General features: G+C 41.2%; 2 protein-coding genes across 2 annotated transcripts in view; one reads left to right on the top strand and one right to left on the bottom strand.

Moving 5' to 3' along the window:
• LOC123878864 overlaps positions 1–13,397 on the top strand; it is a 36,531-nt gene that overhangs the window by 20,737 nt on the left and 2,397 nt on the right. The window lies entirely within an intron of this gene.
• On the bottom strand, positions 131–12,938 carry LOC123878444. Its single transcript, XM_045925617.1, has 12 exons — positions 12,896–12,938; positions 10,356–10,502; positions 9,279–9,438; positions 8,208–8,402; positions 7,268–7,401; positions 6,666–6,762; positions 5,404–5,589; positions 4,628–4,718; positions 2,966–3,431; positions 2,157–2,260; positions 1,565–1,689; positions 131–241 (listed from the first exon to the last, which is right to left on the bottom strand). Exons 2-12 carry the CDS (start codon positions 10,493–10,495, stop codon positions 131–133), a joined length of 1,809 nt encoding a protein of 602 aa, XP_045781573.1. The 5' UTR covers positions 10,496–10,502; positions 12,896–12,938.

Genomic DNA, 13,397 nt, shown 5'->3' with positions numbered 1-13,397 from the left:
CCGTCTGTGCCGGCGCTCGCCGACATACGCACGGCACCCCCTTAGAGCGCTTTCCAGTCAGTTAAACACTGCAAAAAGGCAGAGCACGCCCGCCAGCTAACATCAACACAGACGAAGTCCATAATATATTTTAATAATAATAATTGTTTATGTAATTTCGTTCATAATAATTCTGTCTTTCTATTATTGAAGTCAACTCTTGAATGCGAGATTCGTATGGCGGCGCTCTGTGTGTTTTGACCTGGAATTAGGAAATAAACATTAACCCATACCTATGTGCCCGTATGTCTGTCTGTTATGTTTTTCGAAGACTGATCTTCAAGCAAATACCTACGGAGGAGGATTGGACTTTGGATGAGAAGGCAACTCGAAGCTATCCGAACGCTGCGCAGCGCAGCCGAGTTGGGTGCGGCGATTAAACCTATTTCGAAATTGGATCTATCTACCTAACAGGATTGTGTGTTATTAATATTTATTATTAATATTATGACTAATATTATTAAATAGGGATAAAGTTTCTAAGCTTGTATGTAAGAAGGGGGTAACCACCGGTGTGCGTAGTGGGAGATTTTTAACCTATTCGATCGCGTAAAAGTTAACTGCGTTTTGTATGGAATTGAAACAGCGCCATCTTCTTGTCACTAGATGGCGCTGTTTCAATTCCATACAAAACGCAGTTAACTTTTACGCGATTGAATAGGTTAAAACTCTCTCACTAGGCACACTAATAATCTGATTCTGAAAATGCTTTCACTGATATACCTAGTTTTGTAGGTAGGTATAGCTTTTTTTAACATGGGGAAATCCTCATGGATACTACCGCACTCGGGAAGTCGAAGTCGGACTCTTACCGTCTTACGAAAAGACGTTTTCCGCCTCGTTCGTTGTTGCTGGGCACAGAGGGACACGATCGTAATGGAACTAACTGGAACCCAGTTATTGCCACCTGCCAAGGCAGGCCTAGCTCTGATTCTTCTGAGGCGCATGAGATGAGGTAGAGCTACGTTATCTTAGACTATTAGCAAGCAATACACGGCGCTGCAATTGCTTGTATACAGTATGGCATATTATTGTAAATTGTACATTTGAAAAGAGCAACCGCCGAGTTTCTTGCTGGTTCTTCTCGGTAGGAACAGCATTCCGAACCAGTGGTAGATTATTTTGACGATTCAAAAGCACTTGTAAAAGTTTAATTGAATAAAAATAATTTGAATTTGAATTATATGCTACAACCACTAGGTACTATCACACTAATATTGGAGAAAATTTGTATGTGCGTGTGTGTGTGTGTGTGTATGTTTGTTACTCCTTCACGCAAAAACTACTGGACGGATTGGGCTGAAATTTAGAATGGAGATAGATTATACCCTGGATTAGCACATAGGCTACTTTTTATCCCGGAAAATCAAAGAGTTCCCATGGGAAGTTTAAAAACCTACATCCACGCGAACGAAGTCGCGGGTATCAGCTAGTTAATAATATTTATACGGACGAAGTCGCTTGCAAAAGTTAGTTTTAAACAAAACTGCTTATGAAGTGAATTTAAATAAAACAATACCCATACCAAAGCCTTGGAATCTGTCTTCTTCCCTCCAATGCGTAAAATACGCTCGATGAAGAAATAGCCAATCTCCACGAAACTGATAAAACTGGCGCCCAGGAAGAGGCCCGCTGCTCCGCCGAACGACACTGGGGACATTATGTTAGTATAAAGCGGAATTTACATTACGAAATTAGTTTCACGACACTAATTTCATTATAAATTGCACTTGTAAACGTCTAATTTCGTAATGCGTGCATGACGTTTACACGTGCAATGTCGTGATAATGAAATTGATGTCGTGAAACTAATTTCGTAATGTAAATTCCGCTTAAAAGGAAATGGTGACTCACTGGCTGACTGATCCATCAACGCAAAGCTTAAACTTCTTGACGGAATAGACTGAAATGCATGCAAATAGCTATTATGACGTTGAAATCCACAAAGAAAAGATTTTTGAGAATTCAACTATAGTACCACGCAGCAATTCAATTATAGTACACGCAGTGATTCAATTCAATTCAATTTATTTATTTGTGATACTGCCGGTCCCTCGGCTGCACACTGCTATACACTAGTGAATGTACAGCGATGCTAGTGGTCGCATGGTACGTACCGACGAGGTCCTGGAAGTGGAACACGATGTGGCGCGTGTACCGCGTGCGAGGCGGCTCCATTACATACCGAACCACTCCGCGAGTCTTCAGCGACCCAACATTCCTGCACAAAAAATTATTCAAATCTCTGTCTATACCCTCTGTTCAAATCTTAAGCCTCTTAGAGCCTCAATAGCTCAATCGGTAAAGGAGTGGACTGAAAACCGAAAGGTCGACGGTTCAAACCCCGCCCGTTGCGCTATTGTCGTACCCACTCCTAGCACAAGCCTGACGCTTAGTTGGTGAGGAAAGGGGAATATTAGTCATTTAACGTGGCTAATATTCTTTTTACCAAAAAAAATCTGTATCTATACCCTCCGTTCAAATCTCTGTCTATACCCTCCGTTCCAATCTCCATCTATACCTTATCCGCGGAAAGAAGTTAATATAACGCTCTCTCTGTTACGGACCATTTGGACGAGAATCAATAAAATCTTTGAAGGCGCTTAGGACTGCCCCATCGGAGTTGGATTTTTTCCCTCGCAAGAAGTTATCCATATTTCGAAAAAAATGGTAATCTGTTGGAGCAAGGTCCGGGGAGTAGGTACGGTGGATATCTTAGACATTCCAATTGAAGCTCCTCTAATTTGGTAGCCGTCTGTTGTGCAGTGTGTGGTCTAGCGTTGTCCTGAAGCAGCAGTGGCCTAGAGCGATTGACCAGCGTCGGTTGTTTAGCAGCTAGCTTTTCCGTCATAATTTGTAGTTGCAAATCGCATTTAGCTCGAGTTTAATTTCTGTGCCTCTGCACGGGCATGTGGTGTTGTCGAACGTCGCCAAGTGGTGAGCGATGCGTGCCACGCATGACATGCCGGCTGTAGAGCAGAGCGGACCCTCTGGATAGATAGATAGTAATAGATAGATGCGAGTAAGTAGGCAAGTAACTAGTAACCACTCTGTCAGGATGGTAGAGATCTCGCGGATGACAGTGTCGGCGCATAGTTGCACGCACGGGCACGTGGTGTTGTCGAACGTCGCCAAGCGGTGAGCGATGCGTGCCACGCATGACATGCCGGCTGTAGAGCAGAGCGGACCCTCTGGATAGATAGATAGTAATAGATAGATGCGAGTAAGTAGGCAAGTAACTAGTAACCACTCTGTCAGGATGGTAGAGATCTCGCGGATGACAGTGTCGGCGCATAGTTGCACGCACGGGCACGTGGTGTTGTCGAACGTCGCCAAGCGGTGAGCGATGCGTGCCACGCATGACATGCCGGCTGTAGTGCACAGCGGACCCTCTGGACAGATAGATAGATAGATAGTAATAGATAGATGCGAGTAAGTAGGCAAGTAACTAGTAACCACTCTGTCAGGATGGTAGAGATCTCGCGGATGACAGTGTCGGCGCATAGTTGCACGCACGGGCACGTGGTGTTGTCGAACTTCGCTAAGCGGTGAGCGATGCGTGCCACGCACGACATGCCGGCTGTAGTGCACAGCGGACTGGATATATACCTAAATAGGCATAGAGTAAGTGAGTAGTAACCAAACGTCTCGTTTGAGCCTCGATAGCTCAACGGTTGAGGAGCGGACTGCATTCCGAAAGGTCGGCGGTTCGAACCCCACCCGTTGCACTATTGTCGTACCCACTTCTGGCACAAGCGTTATGCTTAGTTGGAGGGGAAAGGGGAGTATTAGTCATGATTAGCATGGCTAATATTCTTTAAAAAAAAACTCGTGTCATGCACTGTTCGAAGACTTTGGTCTTCAAGCACTGACGAATTTTCTGAAAGAAGACCTAAAAAACATCTCAAAGCTTCCCGAGCGCTGCTCAGCCGAATTGGATTCGATGGCTAAACTCTTTCTCAAAATTAGATTTATCCTAATTGGCTGGATTGTGTTTCCCAGATATAAATATTATTAGGAATTCTTCCTATCTGTTCCCCTGATCTGTTTCCACAGGGGGACAGATAGGAATAAATAGTTCAGGGCTTCAGCTCCAGAATTCGAACGATCTTACAGATTCATTTGTAAAACCGGAGTTATCATGAATATAACCGGAGTTTCGATTTCCATATTTTTAAAAGAGACGGGATTTTATTGTGGTTACATAGCTATACAGTACGAAATCTTCATAAATTGGACATATGAAATAGGGTAAAAGTTAACCAATTTTAACGATGGAGAACTTTATTTAAAAAATTAAAATCTTACTAGTTAATTTCATTAGGTCGTAAAATAAAGTTTTCTTTTAATTTTTCTTAGTGATTTGTTTTATTTCATGCTTATCAGACTTAAACATGCATTTAAGCGCAAGAAATATTCAAATCAAGCGCAGTATTTAATCACGTTCAAGTTTTAATGAAGTTTTGAAACTCCGGAACTCCGGACTTGGAACGCTGAGCATCAAAACCTGACTCCGGAGCTGAAAAATAGTCCGATTTTCAAGCCATAGTCCTAAACGATGAAAATACCTACCTGAGTAGATACCTACCTGCATAATGGTAATAGAAAGGCTTGCACCCGCACGCTTGCATGGCGATGCGACTCTTGCAGTCCTGCCTGCAGATGTTGTTGCTGTGCACCTACCGACAATGATCCAACTTTGGAATGCTCTATTGCCTCAATTTTGTGTGGAGCGTCTGTTGCGCGTGTGTTGCGCGTGAGTTGCGCGTCTGTTGCGCGTGTGTTGTGCGTGTGTGGTGCGTCTGTTGTGCGCTGTTGCACGTGTGTATTTATTTATTCTTCGTTCCAGACTTATAAAAGCACTTACGAAAGTCACAATACACTGAAAAAATAAGTCTACCAAATATGTAGGATCTAAATAATATCAAAATAACAATAGTAACAATAGTAAACTAATATTACGAGTACACAAGTAGTGTGTGGCTCGTGTGTTGCGCGTGTATTGTGAGAGTGTGGCGCGTGTGTGGAGTGTCTATAGTACGTGTGTTGCGCGTATGTGGCGCGTGTGTTGCGCGTGTATTGTGAGTGTGTAGTGCGTGTGTGGAGCGTCTGTTGCGCGAGTATGTTGCGCGTATGTGGCACGTGTGTAGAGCGTCTGTTGCGCGTGTAATGCGCGTGTGTGGCGCATTGCGCGTGTATTTTGGGTGTGTGGTGAGTGTGGGGAGCGTGTGTTGTGCGTGTGTGGTGCATGTGTTACGCGTGTGTTGCGCGTATGTGCAAGTTTGCCAGATAATATTAGACATAATGTACCTACATACATTATAATCTAATATTATCTTGTTTCATGTGTATCGTGTATCTCACCTGTCTATTTGGCTTGGTGGGCTCATCGAAATAGAGGCAGTGGCGTCTCGAAGGCGACAAGGCCCTGACTTCGGCCCCAGAGCAAGTCTCCGTTATAGCCAGTGTGACCTTGGTGTTCTGCGGCGGGATGGAAAGGGTACTCGCTGTCTGTGTGTCCACTATGTCGAATGCTGAGTGGAAGTAGTACTAAAAAAAATTGGTTGTCTGTAAAGTCGGTTTACTGACGATAGTTGAACGTGACAACAAAGGCCGATTGTGCTTCTTTGTCGCTCGTTCCGCGCTCTCGCTTGCACTTCAAGCCTTACATAGAACGCCTCAGAGCGAGGTAACGCCACATGAGTCATGTTTTTTCGTGCGTGCAGTCGGCTCTATCGAACTATAAGACGTTGTCACGTCAAAATCGGTCAAGTGTGAGTTGGAGTTGCACACGAAGGGTTCCGTAGGCCGTAGCTACAGTACGACAAGAATCTTTTGCCACTTGAATGACATCGACAGGGGGGCGCTGTTGTATTACGAAGGCCTGGCAATTAGAATCTCCTCAACTTTAGGGAATATGTTAAAAATGACAATGTAGAAAATCGGCCGGCTACGCATTGGGCGGTTCCTCTAGGGCTGCAATGTTCATGGGCAGCAGTAATCACTTAACATCAGATGACCCGCCTGCTCGTTTGCTTGCTATTTTTAACTAAAAAAAAATCGAATAATAGACAAATTCCATATTTTGATCAGATCGAAAGGCGGGCTGTTCGACTTGTGGACGATCCCAAACTAACTCGCTCATTGGAAAGCCAGACATGTAAATTCTCTTTGCGTTTCTAATAGAGGATGTCCGCGACTTCGTCCGCGTGGATTTAGATTTTATAGATCCCGTGGGAACTGTTTGATTTTCCGGGATAAAAAGTTGCCTATTTCGATTACAGGAACGCAAACTACTTCGGTACCTTTCATACAAATCGGTAAAGTGGATGGGTCTTTAGGTATCCCGCGGGTACTCCTTCATTTTCCGGGATAAAAAGTAGCCTATGTCCGTCCCCGGGATATAAGCTAACCCTGTACCAAATTTCGTCGGAATCGGTTACACTGTTGAGCCTTGAAAAGGTGGCAGACAGACAGATAGACAGACAGACACACTTTTGCATTTATAATATTATAAGAGTATATACGAGTATAGAGTATGGATATTCTTTATAACGCGGAGTGCTCTCATCTTTGAAGAGCTCCGTTTTTACCCTTTGAGTACGGTACCCTAAAAATGAACTTACTTTTATTAAGTTAAAGCATTCGAATATGTATGTGCAGCCCGATGGGGTATATTCGCAAGTTGCAGGAATATCCTTCGTGACGTTTGTGGCTGGTTTACTGGAAATAAGTTCGTATCTATAGTTTGTATTGTACCCATAGACGTACAATTTTCGCTTCGCTGTACCTATAGTTTGTATAGATTCAAAATATTTGAAATATAAAATATTTCAAATATAAAATATAAAATAGTGTAAATAATAAAATATAAAATGCGATAGTATTTGAAATATAAAATATTTCAAATACTATCGCATCGTTTTTGCTAGCGTTCTACCATCAGGAGAATCTAATGACCTTGAAGAGCCTAAAGAGCCTAAAGAGATTATAGAGCCTAAATCGCCTAAAGAGTCTAAAGAGTCTGAGGAGCCTAAAGAGATTTAAAGAGATTAAAGAGCCTAAAGCGCCTAAATAGTCTAAAGAGCTTAAAGAGTCTAAAGAGGCTAAAGCGCCTAAACAGTCTAAAGAGTCTTAAGATCCTAAAAAGCCTAAAGAGTCTAAAGAACCTAACGAGTCTAAAGAGGCTAAAGAGTCTAAAAAGCCCGAAGAGCCTAAAGGGTCTTACATGATAGCGACGTCCGCCACGGCCACGGAGTTGAACGTGTAGCACGCGCCGACTTCAGTCATCACGGGCACCCATTTTGGCCGATAGGAGAACAGACCCGATGTACTCAGCTTTACAGATTGATCGGGCATTACCTAGTAGATAATAAATAAATAAATAATTCATACTAATATTATAAATGCGAATGTGTGTCTGTCTCTCTGTCTGTCTGCTACCTGTTCACGGCCCAACAGTTCAATCGATTCTGACGAAATTTGGTGCAAGGTTAGCTTATGTCCCGGGGAAGGACATAGGCTACTTTTTATCCCGGAAAATCCAAAGAGTTCCCACGGGATTCCTAAAGACCCATCCGCTTAACCGATTTATGTGAAAGGTACCGAAGTAGCTTGCGTCCCTGTAATTGAATAGGCAACTTTTATCCCAGAAAGTCAAACAGTTCCCACGGGATCTTTGAAAACCCTAATCCACGCGGATGAAGTGGCGGGCATCCTCTAGTAAATAAATAAATAAATAAATCTTTATGGACAAAGAAGTTCGACAGTCATTTTGCCTTTGGCCTCCACACTAGGGAACCTGTATCGTGGAGACTTTACAATGATTACCTAAGTATAAACTTAAAGGTGGATAAATAGTTACTTAATGCAACAAGTGTAAATTAAAAATTTATAACACCCCCGACAAGTGAAGGTTACAGTAACTAGAAAAGAGCTGATAACTTTCAAACGGCTGAACCGATTTTCTTGGATTATAGCTAAGAACACTCTCGATCAAGCCACCTTTCACACAAAAAAAAACTAAATTAAAATCGGTTCATTCGTTTAGGAGCTACGATGCCACAGACAGATACACAAACACACACGTCAAACTTATAACACCCCTCTTTTTTGGGTTGGGGGTTAAAAAGAAGAGAAAAGAAAAGTAGAAGAGAAAGAAAAGTTACTTCAACAGCCAGTTCATAAAGGTTCACATTCAGATTAGGGTCATTCTTAAACTCCTCATAGTTGGTCAGGTTGTAGAGGTCAGAGTTTGCGACCACATCCACAAATCTGGCGTAGTAGTAGTAATTTGAATCGTTTGGTGCCACGTTCCAACGGGTCTTGATAGCTCTTTCCACTTTCTTAGGATTTGTTCTGTTCTGAAACAAATACAAATTATAGTTGACGCCAGGTGAAAAGGTCTCCAGGTACCTAAGGCTGGTTTTACAGTGACGCTTACCGTCCGCGCGGATGGTAAGCGCGGTGGCCGAATTGCCGTCAGCGCGGGCCATCCGCGCGACTATGTGACGATCCAAGAGACGCAAAGCTCGTGGCCCGCGACGCTTACCAGCCGCGCTGGCGAAAGCGTCACTGTAAAACCACACTAAAGGGATGATAGCCTACTGATTGATACTTTAGCTTAATATTATTATTATATTATATTATTATTATATTTATTTGTACCAGAAAGTTGTAACAATAAAAATAAAAACCGGCCAAGTGCGCGTCAGACTCGCGCACTGAGGGTTCCGTACTCGGGTAATTTTTCCAACATTTTGCACGATAAATCAAAACTATTATGCATAAAAATAAATAAAAATCTGTTTTAGAATGTACAGGTAAAGTCCTTTCATATGAAGCCCCTCTTGGTATTATAGTTATCTTATTTTGAAAATTGAAACATTTTTTTAATTTTTTTTAATGATGTATCATATTCATTCGCGGCTTTCAGATTTATTCCTGTACTTGTGCTATAAGACCTATCTACTTACCAAATTTCATGATTCTAGGTCAACGGGAAGTACCCTATAGGTTTCTTGACAGACACGACGGACAGACAGACAGACAAACAACAAAGTGATCCTATAAGGGTTCAGTTTTTCCTTTTGAGGTACAGAGCCCTAAAAAGATTAATTTACAAATTGACTGTCAATGCCTAGCCCAAGCCCCTTGGCCTTAGAAAGCTTTAATTTTTCACAAAGGTTAATTTTATAACGTAGACAAAATATTATGTCTGGTCTGGTATTGAAACTAACCACTTCGCAAGCGGTAGCGGCAGTAGTGGTATAATTCCAGGTCCTATAGTCTTTGTCCAGTGTGACCACGGTGGGGTTATTGATGTATCGCTGCCACTGCCCCAGCGATATCCCAACCACCCCGCATGCTGCCATTGCTGTTACACTCACCCACAACAACCTGATGTTAAAGAAAACAAGTATAAATTAAAAATTTATAACACCCCCGACAAGTGAAGGTCACAGTAACTAGAAAAGAGCTGATAATTTTCAAACGGCTGAACCGATTTTCATGGATTATAGCTAAGAACACTCTCGATCAAGCCACCTTTCAAACAAAACTAAATTAAAATCAGTTCATTAATTTAGGAGCCATACCAGCCAGGATGCCACAGACAGATACACAAATACACACGTCAAACTTATAACACCCCCCTTTTTAGGTCGGGGGTTAAAAATGATCGCTATTGGGACTGCCTGAGAGGATTATGTCAGATCATGGCCGCCAATTTGCAAACCCAAAATGTACATAGCCGAAACTTTATACTCTTTCTTAATAAATACTATAATGATCTCCCTGTCGCAGTGGTGAGTGCTGTAGTCTTGAAAATGGGAGGTCCTTGGTTCGATTCCCGGCAGGAACAATTCGGGAATTTATAATTTCTAAATTGTCTCTGGTCTGGTTCGGTGCAAGACTTCGGCCGTGGCTAGTTACCACCCTACCGGCAAAGCGTGCCGCTAAGCGATTTAACGCTCCGGTACGATGCCGCGTAGGAACCAAAAAGGGCTACGGGTTTAATGAAACTAGGCCATACCCCTTCCAAAGCCTGTCGGACTCGCACACGAAGAGTTCCATACCACCAACTTTTTTATGCCATGTAACCACAAATTCACAGTTTTCGGATTTTTCCCTTTACTTGTGCTATAGCACAAGTAAAGGGAAAAATCCGAAAATGTCTTATAAGACATTGTTACCTGCCGAACATGTTTCTAGTTCAACGGGAAGTACCCTAGGTTTTGATTTCCTTGATGGGTCTTAACATACAGACAGAAAACGAAGTGTTTTTTTCCTTGTAGGATATCCTAAAAAAAGAGTACCTTTCAATCCAGTGCCTCCTTGGCGCTGCAATGTGGTTAAACCCATGGATGCTAGTCTGCAGACAGAAAGACTTGAAGCCATTCAGCACACCACCCAGTAGTCTTCCAATCCAGCTTCGTCGTGGTTTTGCAGAAAACATGGTAAGTCTGCAGAAAAATATTGTCAGTCAGTTAGTCTTAACTCCAAGAAGTTAGAGACGCCTCGCCTAGTCTGTCTGTCTGTTGGCTTTTGTACGGTCTATCTGCTTAATCGATTTTGACGTAAATACGAGATAGCTTTCATCCCGGGGATGGGCATAGATTACCTTTTGTCCCGGAAAATCAGAGTTCCAATGGATTTTGTAAAAAACCTTAACCCACGCGGACGAAGTATCATATACTTTGTTATAAGCCACATGATGCCCGCGGCTTCGTCTGCATGGATTTAGGTTTTTTAAAAATCTTGTGAAAGCTCTTTGATTTTCCGGGATAAAAATTTGGCTTTGTCAATTTTCGAGATACAAACCCAAATTGGGCACCTCTGTACCCAAGGGTATCCCGTGGGAACTCTTTGATTTTCCGGGATAAAAAGTAGCCTATGTCCGTCCCCGGGATGTAAGCTAACTCTGTCCAACAGTTTGAACGATTTAGACGATAAATCGGTTGAACTATTGGCTCGTGACAGACAGACAGATACACTTTTGCATTTATAATATTAAGTATGGATAAAATACAACAAAGTTCCACTTTTACCTATTACTTTGCGTAGTGCGTCTTAGTGCCTATTTCACCAACGTCGAGTGAGGTTTAATCGAGGAATAAATTGGGCGTAATGACAATTTTTGTACTGAAAACCTGCCAAAATTACTCTTGAATAAAACTTATTTTACGTTGGTGTAATTGGCTCTTAATAATGTACTTACCACGATGAAACTTCTACGAATGATGTTAAATCTAGTTGAAATTAAATAAATGTATTTTGGTAGCTGTAATAATTAAAGTCATGTCATGTTATTCGTGTATTCTAATGAAAAATGCATTTAATGGATTGTCATTACTCATTAAGTATACTAAAATTAATGGATTTTTCATGTTAGTTGAAAGTTACTTAATGCAAAACTATTTATTGGTTCTAAAACATTGTTTTACCAAGAGATAGTGAAAAATCTGTTGAGGTGATTGAAAATGATTGCGTGTCAATTTCCATGAGCCTCAATAGCTCAACCGGTAAAGGCGTGGACTGAAAACCGAAAGGTCGACGGTTCAAACCCCGCCCGTTGCACTATTGTCGTACCTACTCCTAGCACAAGCCTGACGCTTAGTTGGAGAGGAAAGGGGAATATTAGTCATTTAACATGGCTAATATTCTTTAAAAAAAAAAGATACTAATTAAATACTGAGTAATGTTCTAACATTTCAAAGAAAAGTTGTATAAAATGTCTCTGTAATATGATATGTCTAATCATATTGTTATGACGTCTAGTCATAGTAATAAGTAGGTATATTTTCTGAGAAAGTGTTTCTCCAAGTTAACGTTAAAATTCTTGACTCACCGATAAGACAATAGAATTGACACATTGGTACGGACTTCCGGCGCTCGGATATTGGTGGAAATTGACAGACAGATAGATAATAAAAAAGACATGTTATGATTACAAATCATACATAGGTAAGGTAATAATTGATCCATGATATCATACATCTAAATATAGTCAAAGTCATAGTCATAGTCATTTATTCTTGATAATATACATTATGCGTCAAACCAATAATTCAAATTATTTTTTTATAATAAAATGTCACTATAAAAATCAAAGTATTATGTATAATCCGGGTATTTTTAAAACAAGAGTGAATAGGCACCTTCTAGTTAAATGAGTCCCATCTTAGCCCACATCATCACTTTCCATCAGGTGTGATTGTGGTCAAGCGCTTGCCTGTAGTGAAAAAAAAAGTTCTGATTTAATGACTTTCCAACGAACAAATGTATTCTTGAAAATCAAATAATTTCCACGGGACTTTAAAATCCTTAATCTACGCATTATAAATTACATATATCAAGTGGACGAAATAGCAGGTGAAAGCTAGTGGAAAGATATTTAGCTTGGATCAAGAACAATAAATCCATATCCATACTTAATATTATAAATGCGAAAGTGTGTCTGTCTGTCTGCTACCATTTCACGGCCCAATAGTTAAACCGATTCTGGCGAAATTTGGTACAGAGTTAGCTTATATTCCGGGGACGGACATAGGCTACTTTTTATCCCGGAAAATGAAAGAGATCCCACGGGATTCCTAAAGACCCATCCGTTTAACCGATTTGTATGAAAGGTACCGAGGTAGCTTGCGTGCCTGTAATTGACATAGCTAACTTTTTATCCTGGAAAATCAAACAGTTCCCACGGGATCTTTAAAAACCTAAATCCACGCGGACGAAGTCGCGGGCATCCGTAGAATATTACGTTTATATATATATCCAGGAGAAACGCGCAAGTAGCTAGTGTAATTTTAAAGTAATTTACGTAGCTAAGTAATAAATATTGTTTACATAAGTATACCCATGGTATACCGTTGAATAAATAGTGATAACGTTCCACGTTGTTATCAACTGATAATTTGCAAAACATTGAGTTACACTACCAGTGAGCATAGAGTGCCGAAATTCCTTACATCAGGCGTCATACAAGATGAAGTTAAACAGCACTAAACTCGCGTACTGCGCGAAATAGCGACAGATCCATTATCCATTATTAATATTATAAATGCGAAAGTGTGTCTGTCTGTCTGTCTGTCTGCTACGTTTTCACGGCCCAACCACTGAACCGATTTGAATGAAATTTGGTACAGACTTGGGATACATCCCGGGGAAGGACATAGGCTACTTTTTATCCCGGAAAATTAAAGAGTTCCTACGGAATATAAGAAACCGAAATCCACGCGGGCGATGCCGCGGGCATCCTCTAGTATAGTATAAAATTGTTTTCATATTACTCGGTTAACTATATTTATATGTATGAACCCAGAATTTTTTCTCTTTCATTTGACATCCCACTCGATACA

Source organism: Maniola jurtina, chromosome 26 (genome assembly GCF_905333055.1).
Source record: "Maniola jurtina chromosome 26, ilManJurt1.1, whole genome shotgun sequence".
NCBI lineage: Eukaryota > Metazoa > Arthropoda > Insecta > Lepidoptera > Nymphalidae > Maniola > Maniola jurtina.
The sequence above is the reverse complement of the archived record's forward strand: the minus strand, read 5'-3'. Positions and strand labels throughout refer to the sequence as shown.

Excerpts from the sequence above, each read along its gene's own strand:
- LOC123878444 (XM_045925617.1), bottom strand. The coding sequence starts at position 10,495 with ATGTTTTCTGCAAAACCACGACGAAGCTGGATTGGAAGACTACTGGGT. Across the intron at positions 3,432-4,627 it reads TTTCTATTACCATTATGCAG|AGGGTCCGCTGTGCACTACA; the intron begins GTAGGTATCTAC and ends CTATCTGTCCAG. Across the intron at positions 1,690-2,156 it reads CCACTTCCAGGACCTCGTCG|TGTCGTTCGGCGGAGCAGCG; the intron begins GTACGTACCATG and ends TAATGTCCCCAG.